The sequence below is a fragment of the Procambarus clarkii genome, chromosome 77 (assembly GCF_040958095.1).
Source record: "Procambarus clarkii isolate CNS0578487 chromosome 77, FALCON_Pclarkii_2.0, whole genome shotgun sequence".
Taxonomy (NCBI): domain Eukaryota; kingdom Metazoa; phylum Arthropoda; class Malacostraca; order Decapoda; family Cambaridae; genus Procambarus; species Procambarus clarkii.
The window spans coordinates 18,338,951-18,358,774 of record NC_091226.1 but is presented as its reverse complement, the minus strand read 5'-3'; the positions used below and the strand labels follow the sequence as shown (position 1 = coordinate 18,358,774).

General features: G+C 48.0%; 1 protein-coding gene across 1 annotated transcript in view; it reads left to right on the top strand.

The window, feature by feature from the left end:
• Positions 1-724: 724 nt before the first annotated feature.
• The window catches only part of LOC138357341 (mucin-2-like), an 83,922-nt gene continuing 64,822 nt past the window's right edge, over positions 725-19,824 (top strand). Inside the window, exons 1-5 of the mRNA XM_069314020.1 lie at positions 725-843; positions 14,945-15,370; positions 15,528-16,174; positions 16,351-16,752; positions 18,436-19,779. Of these exons, the coding sequence (XP_069170121.1) occupies positions 725-843; positions 14,945-15,370; positions 15,528-16,174; positions 16,351-16,752; positions 18,436-19,779 (2,938 nt within the window). The remainder of the gene's footprint in view (positions 844-14,944; positions 15,371-15,527; positions 16,175-16,350; positions 16,753-18,435; positions 19,780-19,824) is intronic.

Genomic DNA, 19,824 nt, shown 5'->3' with positions numbered 1-19,824 from the left:
ATCTTAAACAAACAACACTTGAAATGCAAAAATGCCCATTTGAGAAATTAACCCTTGAAATGAGTAAATGAATATGAGACAATGATTGACGAAACACAAAGACAAGCAGGAATAATTATGTAAGTTAGATCATGGCTGGTTTGGACTAAATAAGTTAGGATACGGCAGTTTGGGAATGTAGATTAAGTTAGGTAAAGCAAGTTAGGTTACTTTAGGATAGGTAAGATAAGTTATGTAAGTTAGGTTGTGCAGGTTAAGTTAAGTAAGATAGGTAATGTAAGGCAAGTCCTGTTAGGATAGGTAAAGTTATGTTATGCAGGTTAAGTTATGTACGATAGGTAAAGGTATGGTAAGTTAAGTTAGGATAGGTAAAGTCAGGTTTAGGAACGTTACGCTAACTAAGCAACATTGGGTGGAGAGGATAGGATACGTAGGATTGGGACAGTGTAGTTCTGAGAACAGTTTTAGGGTAAAGTGACTAAGAAAATATATTTTAACAGAAGCGTCGGTATTGTATGAAAAGCTGAACTAGTTACATTTTGGAGAGAAATTTTATGACTGAAGATGACTTAAAGAATAACATGATGGACGGAGAGTTTCTTTGATGAACGAATGTGTCTTAGAGAACAACTTTTTGGTGAACGAAGGTGAATTAGAGATCTCTTTGATGATTCTGAGAATAACTTTGATCAACTTTGACGTCTCTTGGAATAACTTCGTGGACATGAGAATATCTTTGGATAACTCTGAGATTAACTTTGATGTCTTTGAAACAACTTTGATGAACGAGAGTGAGATAGAGATTACCCTTGTTAACTCTGAGATCAACTTTGATGAACAAAAGTGAGTTAGAGATTACATTTGATGACTCTAAAATAAACTTAGATGTCTCTGAGACAAACTTTTATAACATAGAAATTAACTTTAATGACCAAAGTGAGTTAGAGAATACCTTTGATGACTCCGAGAATAACTTTGATGAACAAAGATGTTTTGGAAAGTTTCTCTGAAGAACGAAGGTGACTCCGAGAATAACTTTGCTGACTCTGAGAAAATCAGTGAGGACTTTGAGAATGACTTCTGAGAACCTGAGTAGTATTTGAATGAGACTTTGATGTAATGAAGAGTAACTTTGATGTCTCGAAGATATCTTGCAGATCAACTTTGATGTCTTTGAGTAAGTCCTTGATGTCTCGAAGAGTGTCTTTGACTATATTTCATACTTAACGTCATATAATTTTAGTTATGAACAATGATGAATAAGACTATTTTAGCAAAGTGAAGGCTACTTTAGTTAAGAAGTAAGTCCTTGATGTCTCGAAGAGTGTCTTTGACTATATTTCTTACTTAACGACATATAATTTTAGTTAGGAACAATGATGATGAATATGACTTTTTCTGTTGATTGATGGATGATTTTAGTTATGAAATGACAATGAAACATGAGATCTAAGCCTGTGTGCCTGTTCTCCACATTCGTGTACTGTCTCGTTACACTGGTGAACCCACCTCGGAGATTCCGACGAAGTAAATCATATAACAATGGAAAACAGTAAGCAAACTTTATTTGAAAAAGAATAAGAGAAGACTGTAAAGCTGTGGGGCTAGAAAATGATAAAAATAAGAAGTGATGATCTTCATAAACATAACATAAGATATCCATGGCCGTAATTAATACAGTGTGAACTCTCTTAAACTATGCACACCATGAAATCTCGTCAATATGCATAACTTGTCACTCTGCGAAACAACTTATTGACTATAGTGCGACAGTGAAAATAAAAATGACCACTTATGTTTTGGAGTGCTATTTTAGTCAAGAAATACTGTAAAGGATGATTATTGACTAAAGGGAATTTCACGGACTGCTGGTGTTTGATGTGTTGAACTGCTTAAAGGAAGCATATTTGCTAGAAAAAATTCCTGTGAAATAATGCTTGTTATATGTTTTGACTACCTAGCTAATAGCATATTGCATGGCTAATAATGAAATGAAATGTCACATTTTTTGTCTGACTCACTTAGCACGAGTGAAGAGCTAACATTGAAAAAACTGGCAAAGGTTGAAAACTCTGTGAAATCATATCTGTTATGATAAGTTTTGACTAGCTGCACGCTAAGTTTGCCTTCTCTCTCTAATCTACACACACGATATGAAATGTGAATTTGTTGACTGAAGGAGTTTGATGATACGAATAGTAATGGCCGACATTGAGCATAATCTCAAAAACATAGTTTCTGCAAAAAAAATAACATTAAATTAGATGCGAGCTGCGAATTGAAAACAGAAGATGTGTGATGTGTGGCTTATTGTGTGGACTCTGGAGATATGATCTCCACATATAAGTTTCTCAAGAAAAGCGGTAATATTTTTCTTGTGTTTGGATGTAAAGGCAAAACATTGATGTCATTTTCAATAATGTTATTTGCTCATCCGAGAAAGTTGATTTTCCCGTTACGTTACATTGTGTTACAGAGGGCTAAAACTGGTAGACCGTAATATTCATATGGAAGGAGATGTAATGGAGATGGGCTAAGTCATACTTTTTATTTAAAAATGTCATTTCGGACTGCAAAAAGTTGATTTGCGTTACGTTACGTCACGGTACATTGTGTTACAGAGGGCTAAAACTGATAGACATCAATTATTTATATGGTAAGAGATGTAATGGAGATGGGCTAGCCCGCACTTTTCGTTTCAAAATGACATTTTGGACTGCAAAAAGTTGATTTGCGTTACGCTACGTTGCGTTACATTGTGTTACAGAGGGCTAATTAGGCTGGAGAGGGGCTTGAACGGATATAATTATGTTCGATGATCTAAGACTGAGGAAAATGGAGCTTGGTTAATGTCCAGATTAATTTTACTACGTTAGAAATAAAGCGATCTTAAATCTCAAGGTGATTTAGTTGGAAAATAAAGAACTTGTACAAAAAAATGAACTAAGCTGAGGGGCAAGAGTTGAAACTTGATAACTGAACCGGTTTTTATTTACTATGACTGAAAATGTAGTTGGTGTTCAAATCTCAGGAGAATTGGACTGATAGTAATAAATTTATAGGAGTGGACTTGGACAGAGGACAGGAGCTAGAGCTTTATAATTGTTTACATCATATTTACTATGAAATACAGAGGGTAGAAATTACAGTGAAATTGTTGGGTTATTTACAAATATACGAGAGAGCTAGAGCTCAGTAACTGACTTGATATTATTTACTAACTTTGAAGTATGACTGCTTTAAATTTCGGAAAATTGATCTATTACTAACGATCTTGTACAAATGAACTAAGCCGGGGACAAGAGCTGGAATGGCTTTGTTTATATAAGTAAAACTGAAATAGTTTTAATGAAAGGAACTATGAATGAATGAACAATACGAAGGAGAGAGATAGAGAGAGAGACATGGAGACAGAGAGAGAGAGAGAGACAGAGAGAGACAGAGAGAGAGAGACAGAGAGAGAGAGAGAGAGAGAGAGAGAGAGAGAGAGAGAGAGAGAGAGAGAGAGAGAGAGAGAGAGAGAGAGAGAGAGAGAGAGAGAGAGACAGGGAGACAGAGCGAGAGAGAGAGAGACAGAGAGAGAGAGAGAGAGAGAGAGAGAGAGAGAGAGAGAGAGAGAGAGAGAGACAGGGAGACAGAGAGACAGAGAGAGAGAACAGCAAATTATGATTTGTTATAATAATAAGATTGAAGACCAGCTTATGACTGGATATTCTTAAAAAAATACTATTTGAGCAAAGAATGGTGATACTAAAGCTTAGAACAGAACATCCGGTCTGGGAATGGGGGCAGTGATGGTTTGGCCATGGAGGGGGGTGGTAGGGGTAAGGGTAAGTGGGGGTTACCTGGTTGATACCTGGTTGATGGGGTTCTGGGAGTTCTTCTACTCCCCAAGCCCGGCCTGAGGCCAGGCTCGACTTGTGAGAGTTTGGTCCACCAGGCTGTTGCTTGGAGCGGCCCGAGGCCCACATACCCACCACAGCCCGGTTGGTCCGGCACTCCTTGGAGGAATAAATCTAGTTTCCTCTTGAAAATGTCCACGGTTGTTCCGGCAATATTTCTTATGCTTGCTGGGAGGACGTTGAACAACCGCGGACCTCTGATGTTTATACAGTGTTCTCTGATTGTGCCTATGGCACCTCTGCTCTTCATTGGTTCTATTCTACATTTTCTTCCATGTCGTTCACTCCAGTACGTTGTTATTTTACTGTGTAGATTTGGTACTTGGCCCTCCAGTATCTTCCAGGTGTATATTATTTGATATCTCTCTCGTCTTCTTTCTAGTGAGTACATTTGGAGGGCTTTGAGACGATCCCAATAATTTAGGTGCTTTATTGCGTCTATGCGTGCCGTATATGTTCTCTGTATTCCCTCTATTTCAGCAATCTCTCCTGCTTTGAAGGGGGAAGTGAGTACTGAGCAGTACTCAAGACGGGACAACACAAGTGCCTTGAAGAGTACAACCATTGTGATGGGATCCCTGGATTTGAAAGTTCTCGTAATCCATCCTATCATTTTTCTGGCTGTCGCAATATTTGCTTGGTTATGCTCCTTAAACGTTAGGTCGTCCGACATTATTATTCCCAAATCCTTTACATGCTGTTTTCCTACTATGGGTACATTTGATTGTGTTTTGTACTCTGTATTATGTTTAAGGTCCTCATTTTTACCGTACCTGAGTACCTGGAATTTATCACTGTTAAACATCATGTTATTTTCTGATGCCCAGTCGAAAACTTTATTAATATCAGCTTGAAGTTTTTCAATGTCCTCAGCCGAGGTAATTTTCATACTGATTTTTGTGTCATCTGCAAAGGATGATACGAAGCTGTGACTTGTATTTTTGTCTATATCTGATATGAGAATAAGGAAAAGCAGTGGTGCAAGGACTGTACCCTGAGGTACAGAGCTTTTCACTGCACTTGGACTAGATTTTATATGGTTGACAGTTACTCGCTGAGTCCTGTTTGACAGAAAACTGAGTATCCAGCGTCCTACTTTACCGGTTATTCCCATTGACTTCATTTTGTGTGCTATCACGCCATGGTCACATTTATCGAAGGCCTTTGCGAAGTCCGTGTATATCACATCAGCATTCTGTTTCTCTTCTAATGCCTCAGTGACTTTGTCGTAGTGTTCAAGTAGCTGTGAGAGGCACGATCTTCCCGCTCGAAATCCATGTTGGCCTGGGTTATGAAGGTCATTGGTCTCCATGAAATTGGTGACCTGACTCCTAATCACTCTCTCAAATACTTTTATGATGTGCGATGTTAGTGCAACTGGTCTATAATTTTTTGCCAATGCTTTGCTCCCTCCCTTGTGTAGAGGGGCAATGTCTGCTACTTTAAGTGCATCTGGTATCTCCCCCGTGTCCAAGCTTTTCCTCCACACTATACTAAGTGCCTGTGCTACCGGCACTTTGCATTTCTTTATAAATATTGAATTCCATGAGTCTGGACCTGGGGCCGAGTGCATGGGCATGTTTTCAATTTCTTTTTCAAGAAAAAAGGGGTGGACGGGGAGAGGGTAAGGCCGAGCCATTACATCCTCCATCTCAATACACCTCAAACCATCACGAAGGTGAGACTGCAGCGAGAGGGGCTAGCTACCGGTTCATTCATTCAGGAGTCTTGCTATGGATGTAGGACGAAGAGGTGATGGAGATTGAGTAAACATGCATACATTTCAATGATATTTATTTGGCCAGCAGATGTTGTGATCACAGTTAACAAGAACAATTTGTAGGTAGAGATCGCGTCTCCGTGACGATGTGAAATGTTTCTCTCTTTTAGTAAACGCTAACCTACTGACTTTGACTGAGTTTACTAAGTGAAGGGTCGTGTGGTGGACTTTAGAGAGGGTGAGAGAGAGCGAGAGAGAGAGAGAGAGAGAGAGAGAGAGAGAGAGAGAGAGAGAGAGAGAGAGAGAGAGAGAGAGAGAGAGAGAGAGAGAGAGAGAGAGAGAGAGAGAGAGAGAGAGAGAGAGAGAGAGAGAGAGAGAGAGACAGACAGACAGAGAGAGAGACATAGAGAGAGAGACAGAGAGAGAGAGACAGAGAGACATAGAGAGAGAGAGAGAGACAGAGAGAGACAGAGACAGAGACAGAGAGAGAGAGAGACAGAGACAGAGACAGAGACAGACAGAGAGACAGATCGTTACTCTTAAAATGTTATTTGGGCAAAGAACGAACGAAGTTGGTATATTGTCCACGTTACATTAATGATATTGGGTAAAGAATGAAGTTAGCATATTGGTCGTGTTACCTTACAAGGTTATAAGGGTGAGAGTGAAGGGGGGCTCGAAAATTGACATAGTGGTCATCCTAAGTGAAATGGAGAAAGATACGTGAACAGCGGCAGCAGGAGAAAGGAAAATGATGTTACTTTCCCCAACTATTAAATGATCTGGAGTGGAGAGAGAGAGAGAGAGAGAGAGAGAGAGAGAGAGAGAGAGAGAGAGAGAGAGAGAGAGAGAGAGAGAGAGAGAGAGAGAGAGAGAGAGAGAGAGAGAGAGAGAGAGAGAGAGAGAGAGAGAGAGAGAGAGAGAGAGAGAGAGAGAGAGAGAGAGAGAGAGAGACATAGAGAGAGAGAGTTCTTGACACACTATGTAACCCGCATATAATGTAGAGAGAGAGAAGCTGTATAAATAATCAGATAGCTTGTTAATCAACGTGTGTCAAACTCCCAGGACTGCATTTTGGAATTTGTATGTTGCGCTCATGGCTCACCTTTGAGAAAGAACATTGCCACACTCAATGCTATGTGCCGGTGAGAGCTGTGTCATGAGAGAGTATGCTAAACCATATTGCTGTCACTCCCAGCAGTGTGGTGGTGGTGATGGTATGTGGGTATGTCCTGCTATGTGGATGGAGGGGGTGTGGGGGGGGGGGGATGACTGACTGACTATGTTAGAGGTTGATGATGACATTCGCAACAGTTAGACCTCAGCCTTTGAAGAGGAAACCCGTGTGGACATGTGGTGTCACTCGTCATAGCTACGTGGTAGGTATAGCCCACATATCCTTAGCGCTCTGGAAGCAGAGGCTACATAAAACTGTCATTCTTTAAGAAAAAAATAATGTCTACTTTCACACACACAAACCCACTGCCAGCTGTTACCTCCCTTTCCCCTCCTTCTCCCCCTCCATTCTTAAGACCTGCTCTCTCACGCTCCCCTCATCACTTCCTGCCCATGTAGGGGGAGAACTAATGGACGTCATTGATATCCTCTCAGGTATTGGAGCTCCCCCCTCCCTTCACAACATAACCTACACTCCTCCTCTTCCCCCTCCTCCCTACATGACTGCTTACCAACCACTTAGCTTCCAACCCCAACATGACACTCTCTCAAGTGACGTCTGGCCGGATGCCACGCGTCATAACATCCGGGAAATTCCCCAAAAACCCTATGTGACTAGACACCCGCGCGCCACCTGGCACTCAACAACATAACTCCCCCTCGTTCCTGACCACATACCCAAACACAGGACGCTCACACGCGTCCGAAACGCGCCAAACTTCCGGGAAAATCCCCAAAAACCCTGTGCGACTAGACACCTGCGCGCCACCTGTCGGCTGGCACTCCATGGAGTGCCAGCTGGCAGCTGGTGCGCGCGGTTCTAGTCACACTTTACACTACTGACAGTAATTCTGATCCTCCGAGCAACCGCCCCACTAGAGCTGCTGCTCAACAATGTAAGCAAAAACTGCAAGCCTATTACAGCTCTGACCAAGAGTGAATCCCTTTACATCCAATTTAGACAACTATGATGATACTGTGGTGTGATGTCAAGTAACAAACCATTACAAGTCACTATGACCCAGGACATTCTCATCACCGTAGATTCTGTTATTTGAATTGTGAGATTTAAATCTTTAATTGTTGTATAGGCTATAAATAATATTATTTATCTAGAGTATCTGAGAGTTTGCAGACTTTGAGATTTTGTAACATACACCTTACATGTCATAGCGACACCAGTCTCAGAGTTTATTGTAAGTTTTCTTAGTTATTAGCTTTAGGTAATTCTTAATAACATGTTCCATTTAACATGAAATCAGCAAGACTTAAGTTTCTTGTATGTGCTTGATAAATACAGGACATTCGTTATGTGTGTACTAACATACTAATATTAATACTAACTTCGGGATGGGTGTGTCAGTACTCCACATTACACTGCGACCCTAAAATTCTCCCCCTGGAGTTATGTTGGAAATTTCCAACAATAATACAACACTGTTGTATTATTATTAATTATTACTAAATCTACTAATCACTGTAGTAATTAAAATTAAACCAACTGTAGAGTTCACATGTACTAATAATTGTATCTGTACAATAAGGCTAGAATTCCTACGTCACCAGATGCCAGTATTGCGTCAGATTCCATTATAATAAACACATCTATATCCAGTGTGTCTGAGAATTGAGTTTGATTCTCTATAAAACAACGGTGTTCTGTGTGATAATTATTTACAGATAAACTGATCCCCAACTAATGCCAAATGGAGCGTTCATAGTTACAACTGTTATCTGGTGATAAATTTAACATCACGCGTGAATGCCCTGGAGAGACTTTAATTCATCTCCATTGCTTGTTTACCATCGTAAAACGAGCAATTAATAATATTTAACTCCTCTGAATAATAAACCCGTCCTTATCCGAGCACTTTAATCGCAACTGCGAGAAATGATATTATTCGTAGTAAATAATTTGTGTATCAAATGCGGGACGCGGAGCGGGGCAGAGGAGACGCCATTGCTGGTGTGGACGCCACCGAGAACGAGGAGGAGGAAAGTCGCCACTGTGAGGTGTGAAGAATTGTTGCAGAATATAGCAACTTAGCTGGTTTATAGTGTCACGGGATACCTCGTGGTGGATCCGGGAACCTGTTAACTGGTTCCGTGTAGACCAACGTGACCGGCCAGAGAAGCGCGTCAGCATCTAGGCTAGGCTCGACACCACGTGTTCATTATTACGACGCCAGAACCTAGGACGCGAGCTTCGGCAAGCCTCAACTTACACAGTACCCTATTAGCTAAGTACCTTTATTCCCTTTTGATGCATCATTATGGATAGGTTATAGCTGGGTAGCTTGTCGTTACGCCGAGCGACTAAAACAAACTACAGGTTATTATCTGTCTCCACTCTCCATTTTAATTTCTTGAACATAGATATTTAGCAGCCTAATATGTTGCTACTGAATATATTTTGATTTGCAGCGTGTGTGAAGAATTCCCCGAGCTGTCATTTCCCGTGTTAATCATCTCCCAGTGTTCCATGATGAGTTCAGGAGATTCCGAGGATGAGTCATAACCGATGTCTTGGAAAACGTCTTCAAGCTAAGACCCTTTTCCGTATTCCTTTAATTACATTATCTGTAGTGTATTATTACTACGGATCACTGTTTTCTGGATTAACACGTGTTTATTATAATTATTAATTTCTCATGTTCATAATCTATGTTCTTATTGGTGATTGTTTTATTGATTCTATAATTGGTCATAGGATTAGATTTATTACATAATGAACTGGTGCATGAACCACACTAGTTCCTAGACATATGAAGTTCTAGTAATAACCCCCCAATGTAGGTGTTTGAGGCTTTGATTCAGTTAAATCATATACAGCCCATTAATTATACAAGTGATTATATTCTCTAGTATTTATCCATAGTTATTGGTTCGTCTAGGAATTTTCTAATGATCACATTTTATTAGTTTCCCTCTTTACTATAAAAGCGGGTGGTCCTTCGTAATTGATTTTCATTACATTAATATTTAAATAAATAGAGTCAAGCCCCAAATGTCCCACACCTGTTACCCAGGGTCACACTCTCCATTACCCAGGGTCACACTCCCCGTTACCCAGGGTCACACTCCCCGTTTCCCAGGGTCACACTCCCTGTTACCCAGAGTCACACTCCCTGTTACCCAAAGGTCACACTACATGTTTCCCAAGGTCACACTCCCCGTTAACCAGGGCTCACACCCCTGTTAACCAGGGGTCACACTCCCTGTTACCCAGGGGTCACACTCCATGTTTCCCAGGGTCACAATCCCCGTTACCCAGGGTCACACTCCCCGTAACTCAGGGTCACACTCCCCGTTACCCAGGGTCATATTCCCTATTACTCAGGGTCACACTTCCCGTTACCCAGGGTCACACTTCTCGTTACCACAGGGGTCACACTCTTCGTTACTCAAGGTCACACTCCCCGTTACCCAGGGTCACACTCCCCGTTACTCAGGGGTCACACTTCCCGTTACCCAGAGGTCACACTCCATGTTACACAGGGTCACACTCCCCGTTACCCAGGGTCACACTCCCCGTTACTCAGGGTTCACACTTCCCGTTACCCAGAGGTCACACTCCATGTTACCCAATGTCACACTTCCTGTTACCAAAGGGTCACACTCCCTGTTACCCAGGGTCACACTCCCTGTTGCCCAATGTCACACTCCCTGTTACCCAGTGGTCACACTCCTTGTTACCCAGGGTCACACTCCCCGTTACCCAGGGGTCACACTCGTTGTTACCCAGGGGTCACACTCGTTGTTACCCAGGGGTCACACTCCCTGTTACCCAGGGTCACACTCCCTGTTGCCCAATGTCACACTCCCTCTTACCCAGGGGTCACACTCCTTGTTACCCAGGGTCACTCTCCCCGTTACCCAGGGGTCACACTCCCCATTTCCCAGGGGTCACACTCGTTGTTACCCAGGGGTTACACTCCCTGTTACCCAGGCGTCACACTCCCCGTTACCCTGGGTCACTCTCCCTCTTACCCAGGGTCACACTCCCCGTTACCCAGGGGTCACACTCCTCGTTACGCACGGGTCACACTCCATGTTACCCAGGGTCACACTCCCTGTTACCCAGGGGTCACACTCCCCGTTACCCAGGGTCACACTCCCCGTTACCCAGGGTGACACTCCCCGTTACCCAAGGGTCACACTCCATGTTACCCAGGGGTCACACTCCCTGTTACCCAGGGTCACACTCCCTGTTGCCCAAAGTCCCACTCACTGTTAACCAGGGGTCACTCTCCCTGTTTCCCAGGGTAGCACTCCCAAATACCCAGGGTCACACTCCCCGCTACACAGGGTCACACTCCTCGTTACACAGGGTCACGCTCCTCGTTACACAGGGTCACACTCCCTGTTACCCAATGTCACACTCCTTGTTACCCTAAGTTCACACTCCCCGCTAACCAGAGTCACACTCCCCGTTACCCAGGGTCACACTCCCCGTTACACAGGGTCACACTCCCTGTTACCCAATGTCACACTCCCTGTTACACAGGGGTTACACTCCCCGTTTACCTGGGGTCACACTCCCTGTTACCCAGGGTAACACTCCCTGTTACACAGGCTCACACTCCCTGTTACCTAGGGTCACACTCTCCTTTACACTGGTTCACTCCCTGTTACCCAGGGTCACACTCCCCGTTACCCAGGGTCAAACTTCTCGTTACCACAGGAGTCACACTCCTTGTTACTCAGGGTCACACTCCCGATTACCCAGGGTCATACTCCGTTACTTAGGGTCATACTCCGTTACTTAGGGTCACACTCCCCGTTACCCAGGGTCACACTCCATGTTACCCAGGGTCACACTCCCCGATACCCAAGGGTCACACCCCATGTTTCCCAGGGTCACACTCCCTGTTACCCAATGTCACACTCCCTGTTACCCAATGTCACACTCCCTGTTACCCAATGTCACACTCCCTGTTACCCAGGGGTCACACTCCCTGTTACCCAGGGTCACACTCCCTGTTGCCCAATGTCAAACTCCCTGTTACCCAGGGGTCACACTCCCTGTTACCCAATGTCACACTCCCTGTTACCCAATGTCACACTCCCTGTTACCCAGGGGTCAAACTCCCCATTACCCAGGGGTCACACTCGTTGTTACCCAGGGGTCACACTTCCTGTTACCCAGGGACACACTCCCTGTTGCCCAATGTCACACTCCCTGTTACCCAGGGGTCACACTCCTTGTTACCCAGGGTCACTCTCCCCGTTACCCAGGGGTCACACTCCCCATTACCCAGGGGTCACACTCGTTGTTACCCAGGGGTTACACTCCCTGTTACCCAGGCGTCACACTCCCCGTTACCCTGGGTCACTCTCCCTCTTACCCAGGGTCACACTCCCCGTTACCCAGGGGTCACACTCCTCGTTACGCACGGGTCACACTCCATGTTACCCAGGGTCACACTCCCTGTTACCCAGGGGTCACACTCCCCGTTACCCAGGGTCACACTCCCCGTTACCCAGGGTGACACTCCCCGTTACCCAAGGGTCACACTCCCTGTTACCCAGGGGTCACACTCCCTGTTACCCAGGGTCACACTCCCCGTTACCCAGGGTGACACTACCCGTTACCCAAGGGTCACACTCCATGTTACCCAGGGGTCACACTCCCTGTTACCCAGGGTCACACTCCCTGTTGCCCAAAGTCCCACTCACTGTTAACCAGGGGTCACTCTCCCTGTTTCCCAGGGTAGCACTCCCAAATACCCAGGGTCACACTCCCCGCTACACAGGGTCACACTCCTCGTTACACAGGGTCACGCTCCTCGTTACACAGGGTCACACTCCCTGTTACCCAATGTCACACTCCTTGTTACCCTAAGTTCACACTCCCCGCTAACCAGAGTCACACTCCCCGTTACCCAGGGTCACACTCCCCGTTACACAGGGTCACACTCCCTGTTACCCAATGTCACACTCCCTGTTACACAGGGGTTACACTCCCCGTTTACCTGGGGTCACACTCCCTGTTACCCAGGGTAACACTCCCTGTTACACAGGCTCACACTCCCTGTTACCTAGGGTCACACTCTCCGTTACACTCTCCGTTACACTGGTTCACTCCCTGTTACCCAGGGTCACACTCCCCGTTACCCAGGGTCAAACTTCTCGTTACCACAAAAGTCACACTCCTTGTTACTCAGGGTCACACTCCCGATTACCCAGGGTCATACTCCGTTACTTAGGGTCACACTCCCCGTTACCCAGGGTCACACTCCCCGTTACCCAGGGTCACACTCCCCGTTACCCAGGGTCACACTCCATGTTACCCAGGGTCACACTCCCCGATACCCAAGGGTCACACTCCATGTTTCCCATGGTCACACTCCCTGTTACCCAATGTCACACTCCCTGTTACCCAATGTCACACTCCCTGTTACCCAATGTCACACTCCCTGTTACCCAGGGGTCACACTCCCTGTTACCCAGGGTCACACTCCCTGTTGCCCAATGTCAAACTCCCTGTTACCCAGGGGTCACACTACCCGTTAACCAGGGGTCACACTCCTTTTTACCCAGGGTCACTCTCCCCGTTACCCAGGGGTCACACTCGTTGTTACCCAGGGGTTACACTCCCTGTTACCCCAGGGGTCACACTCCCCGTTACCCTGGGTCACTCTCCCTGTTACCCAGGGTCACCCTCCCCGTTACCCAGGGGTCACACTCCTCGTTACGCACGGGTCACACTCCAAGTTACCCAGGGTCACACTCCCTGTTACCCAGGGGTCACACTCCCCGTTACCCAGGGTCACACTCCCAGTTACCCAGGGTCACACTCCCTGTTACCCAATGTCACACTCCCAGTTACCCAGGGGTCACACTCTGTTACAGACCCGAGTCCAGCGTCGTAGCACGGAGCAGTGACGACAACGCCATCTGTGAGTCAGCTTCGATACCCCCTCCAAATGGACGACGCCATCTAGTGAGGACGGGATATACCGGCCACAGGTGCTGGATTCCCGTCTTAATCAGCTCGTAACATAGCCGCTGCTGACCTCTGGTGAGGTGGCGCTTAGACAACAATGCCATCTATGGAGTGGATAGGTGGACGTTTGTGTCTAAGCCTGTAAGTGAGGTTCCTTAGTCCCAGTACTAATGACGTGTCTGATTACAGAGTCGACCTGGGACTGCTGTATTGGACGATGGATCAGTCTACCCAAGGCAGCCAAGGTCTCTCCACGAGTTTGCTCTGAAGAAGCTCTGAGTCACCCCCGGACGAACACTGTTGAGAGTGTTAGCCTGCCTGTGACGTGGCATTATCAGGAATCGCCTTATCCGGGGCTGGCTGGTGGAAGAGACTAGCCACTGTGGTGCTTAGAGAGGAGGGTGATCAGCGGGATCACACGAGGCTCCTGCCTAGGGCTCGCAACCCTAGTATCGGTCGTGGAGTGGCCTACACAGCGAAGCTGATCGAAACCTGCCAGCTACAGGCTGGATTGTGGTTGAAGGCCTCCATGAAGGAGCACCCAGTGGGACTGTGATTTGGCTGGCCTGTGGCCAGGGCAGATTCGCCGAGAGAATCAAAGAGGATTCATCGTGGGCCGAAGAAGAGAACCAGGGCTACTCATCGTGAGCACCGTGGAGCATCCTGTGTCTTCGGAGGAAGACAATTCTATACATTATAGTGTATTTATAACCCCCGTGTGACTGTTATATATTTATTTATGGTGGTGGAAAATATATATATAAATCAGAGCATTTGTATCCCTCCCCCTTTAATTTAACTTGCGTTACGGAACACGTACATCCCTTGAAAGCCTCTACTAACTTGGGGCCAGATTCCCAAATTTTAATAACACCAGAAAAGAACCCGGTTACGCCCCAGTAGGGCCGTAACACACTCCCTGTTACCTAGGGTCACACTCCCTGTTGCCAAAAGTCACACTCCCTGTTACCCAGGGGTCACACTACTCGTTAACCAGGGGTCACTCTCCCTGTTACCCTGGGTTAACACTCCCCGTTAACGAGAGTCACACTCCCCGTTACCCAGGGTCACACTCCCCGTTACCCAGGGTCACACTCCCCGTTACACAGGGTCACACTCCCCGTTACACAGGGTAACACTCCCTTTTACCCAGGGTAACACTCCCTGTTACACAGGCTCACACTCCCTGTTACCTAGGGTCACACTCTCCGTTACTCTGGTTCACTCCCTGTTACCCAGGGTCACACTCCCCATTACCCAGGGTCACACTCCTCGTTACCACAGGGGTCACACTCCTCGTTACTCAGGGTCACACTCCCGATTACCCAGGGTCAAACTCCCCGTTACCCAGGGTCACACTCCCAGTTACCCAGGGTCACACTCCTCATTACCCAAGGTCACACTCCTCGTTACCCCATGGTTCACACTCTCCATTACCAAGGGTCACACTCCTCGTTACCCAATGTCACACTCCCTGTTACACAGGGGTCACACTCCCCATTACCCAGGGGTCACACTCTCCGTTACCCAGGGGTCACACTCCCCGTTACCCAAGGTCACACTCCTCGTTACCCCATGGTTCACACTCCCCGTTACCCAGGGTCACACTCCATGTTACCCAATGTCACACTCCCTGTTACACACGGGCCACACTCCCCATTACCCAGGGGTCACACTCTCCGTTACCCAGGGGTCACACTCCATGTTACTCAAGGTCATACTCGTTATTACCCAAGGGTCACACTCCCTGTTACCCTGGATCACACTCCCCGTTACACAGGATCACACTTCCTGTTACCAAGGGTCACACTTCCTGCTACCCAGTGGTCACACTCCCCGTTACCCACGGTAACACTCCCCGTTACCCAGGATCACACTCCCTGTTACCCAGGGACACACTCCATGTTACCAAGGGTCACACTCCCTGCTACCCAGGGGTCACACTCCCTGCTACCCAGGGGTCACACTCCCTGTTACCCAGGGTCACACTCCCAGTTACCCAGGGGTCACACTCCCTGTTACCCAGGGTCACACTCCCCGTTACTCAGGGTCACACTCCATGTTACCCAGGATCACACTCCCTGTTACCCAGGGACACACTCCATGTTACCAAGGGTCACACTCCCTGCTACCCAGGGGTCACACTCCCTGCTACCCAGGGGTCACACTCCCTGTTACCCAGGATCACACTCCTTGTTACCCAGGGGTCACACTCCCTGTTACCCAGGGTCACACTCCCCGTTACCCAGGGTCACACTCTATGTTACCCAGGGTCACACTCCCTGTTACCCAACAGTCACACTCCCCGTTACCCAGGATCACACTCCCTGTTACCCAGGCTCACACTCGCTGTTACCCAGGGTCACACTCCATGTTACCCAGTGTCACACTCCCTGTTAACCAGGGTCACATTCCCCGTTACTAAGGGTCACACTCCCCGTTACCCAGATTCACACTCGCTGTTACCCAAGGGACACACTTCCTGTTACCAAGGGTCACACGCCGCATTACTTAGGGTCACACTCCCAGTTACCCAGGGTCACACTCACTGTTACCAAGGGTCACACTCCCTGTTACTTAGGGTCACACTCTCCATTACCCAGGGTCACACTCCTCGTTACCCAGGGTCACACTCCCCGTTTCACAGGGTCACAATCCCCGTTACCTAGGGTCACACTCCCCGTTACCCAGGGTCACACTCCCCGTTACTCAGGGTCACACTCCCAGCTACCCAGTGGCCACACTCCCCGTTACCCAGGGTCACACTCCCCGTTACCCAAGGTCACACTCCCCGTTACCCAGGGTCACACTCCCTGTTACCCAAGGGTCACACTCCCCGTTACCCAAGGGTCACACTCCCCGTTACCCAGGGTCACACTACCCGTTACCTAGGATCACACTGCCTGTTACCCAAGGGTCACACTCCCCGTTACCCAAGGTCACACTCCCCGTTACCCAGGGTCACACTCCCCGTTACCCAGGGGTCACACTCCAAGTTACCCAGGGTCACACTCCATGCTACCCAGGGTCACACTCCAAGTTACCCAGGGTCACACTCCATGCTACCCAGGGTCACACTCCCCGTTACCCAGGGTCACACTCCATGCTACCCAGGGTCACACTCCAAGTTACCCAGGGTCACACTCCCCGTTACCCAGGGTCACACTCCCCGTTACCCACGGTCACACTCCATGTTACCCAGTGTCACACTCTCTGTTAACCAGGGTCATATTCCCTGCTACACAGGGGTCACACTCCCCGATTCCCAGGATCACACTCCCTGTTACCCAAGGGTCCCACTCCATGTTTCCCAGGGTCACACTCCCTGTTACCCAATGTCACACTCCCAGTTACCCAGGGGTCACACTCTGTTACAGACCCGAGTCCAGCGTCGTAGCACGGAGCAGTGACGACAACCCCATCTGTGAGTCAGCTTCGATACCCCCTCCAAATGGACGACGCCATCTAGTGAGGACGGGATATACCGGCCACAGGTGCTGGATTCCCGTCTTAATCAGCTCGTAACATAGCCGCTGCTGACCTCTGGTGAGGTGGCGCTTAGACAACAATGCCATCTATGGAGTGGATAGGTGGACGTTTGTGTCTAAGCCTGTAAGTGAGGTTCCCTAGTCCCAGTACTAATGACGTGTCTGATTACAGAGTCGACCTGGGACTGCTGTATTGGACGATGGATCAGTCTACCCAAGGCAGCCAAGGTCTCTCCACGAGTTTGCTCTGAAGAAGCTGTGAGTCACCCCCGGACGAACACTGTTGAGAGTGTTAGCCTGCCTGTGACGTGGCATTATCAGGAATCGCCTTATCCGGGGCTGGCTGGTGGAAGAGACTAGCCACTGTGGTGCTTAGAGAGGAGGGTGATCAGCGGGATCACACGAGGCTCCTGCCTAGGGCTCGCAACCCTAGTATCGGTCGTGGAGTGGCCTACACAGCGAAGCTGATCGGAACCTGCCAGCTACAGGCTGGATTGTGGTTGAAGGCCTCCATGAAGGAGCACCCAGTGGGACTGTGATTTGGCTGGCCTGTGGCCAGGGCAGATTCGCCGAGAGAATCAAAGAGGATTCATCGTGGGCCGAAGAAGAGAACCAGGGCTACTCATCGTGAGCACCGTGGAGCATCCTGTGTCTTCGGAGGAAGACAATTCTATACATTATAGTGTATTTATAACCCCCGTGTGACTGCTATATATTTATTTATGGTGGTGGAAAATATATATATAAATCAGAGCATTTGTATCAATCCCCCTTTAATTTAACTTGCGTTACGGAACACGTACATCCCTTGAAAGCCTCTACTAATTTGGGGCCAGATTCCCAAATTTTAATAACACCAGAAAAGAACCCGGTTACGCCCCAGTAGGGCCGTAACACACTCCCTGTTACCTAGGGTCACACTCCCTGTTGCCAAAAGTCACACTCCCTGTTACCCAGGGGTCACACTACCCGTTAACCAGGGGTCACTCTCCCTGTTACCCTGGGTTAACACTCCCCGTTAACCAGAGTCACACACCCCGTTACCCAGGGTCACACTCCCCGTTACACAGGGTCACACTCCCCGTTACACAGGGTAACACTCCCTTTTACCCAGGGTAACACTCCCTGTTACACAGGCTCACACTCCCTGTTACCTAGGGTCACACTCTCCGTTACTCTGGTTCACTCCCTGTTACCCAGGGTCACACTCCCCATTACCCAGGGTCACACTCCTCGTTACCACAGGGGTCACACTCCTCGTTACTCAGGGTCACACTCCCGATTACCCAGGGTCAAACTCCCCGTTACCCAGGGTCACACTCCCCGTTACCCAGGGTCACACTCCCCGTTACCCAGGGTCACACTCCTCATTACCCAAGGTCATAATCCCCGTTACCCAGGGGCCAACCTACCCGTTACCCAGGGTCACACTCCCCGTTACCCAAGGTCACACTCCTCGTTACCCCATGGTTAACACTCACCATTACCAAGGGTCACACTCCTCGTTACCCAATGTCACACTCCCTGTTACACAGGGGCCACACTCCCCATTACCCAGGGGTCACACTCTCCGTTACCCAGGGTCACACTCCCCGTTACCCAAGGTCACACTCCTCGTTATCCCATGGTTCACACTCCCCGTTACCCAAGGTCACACTCCTCGTTACCCCATGGTTAACACTCACCATTACCAAGGGTCACACTCCTCGTTACCCAATGTCACACTCCCTGTTACACAGGGGCCACACTCCCCATTACCCAGGGGTCACACTCTCCGTTACCCAGGGTCACACTCCCCGTTACCCAGGGGTCACACTCCATGTTACTCAAGGTCATACTCGTTATTACCCAAGGGTCACACTCCCTGTTACCCTGGATCACACTCCCCGTTACACAGGATCACACTTCCTGTTACCAAGGGTCACACTTCCTGCTACCCAGTGGTCACACTCCCCGTTACCCACGGTAACACTCCCCGTTACCCAGGATCACATTCCCTGTTACCCAGGGACACACTCCATGTTACCAAGGGTCACACTCCCTGCTACCCAGGGGTCACACTCCCTGCTACCCAGGGGTCACACTCCCTGTTACCCAGGGTCACACTCCCAGTTACCCAGGGGTCACACTCCCTGTTACCCAGGGTCAAACTCCCCGTTACTCAGGGTCACACTCCATGTTACCCAGGATCACACTCCCTGTTACCCAGGGACACACTCCATGTTACCAAGGGTCACACTCCCTGCTACCCAGGGGTCACACTCCCTGCTACCCAGGGGTCACACTCCCTGTTACCCAGGATCACACTCCTTGTTACCCAGGGGTCACACTCTCTGTTACCCAGGGTCACACTCCCCGTTACCCAGGGTCACACTCTATGTTACCCAGGGTCACACTCCCTGTTACCCAACAGTCACACTCCCCGTTACCCAGGATCACACTCCCTGTTACCCAGGCTCACACTCGCTGTTACCCAGGGTCACACTCCATGTTACCCAGTGTCACACTCCCTGTTAACCAGGGTCACATTCCCCGTTACTAAGGGTCACACTCCCCGTTACCCAGATTCACACTCGCTGTTACCCAAGG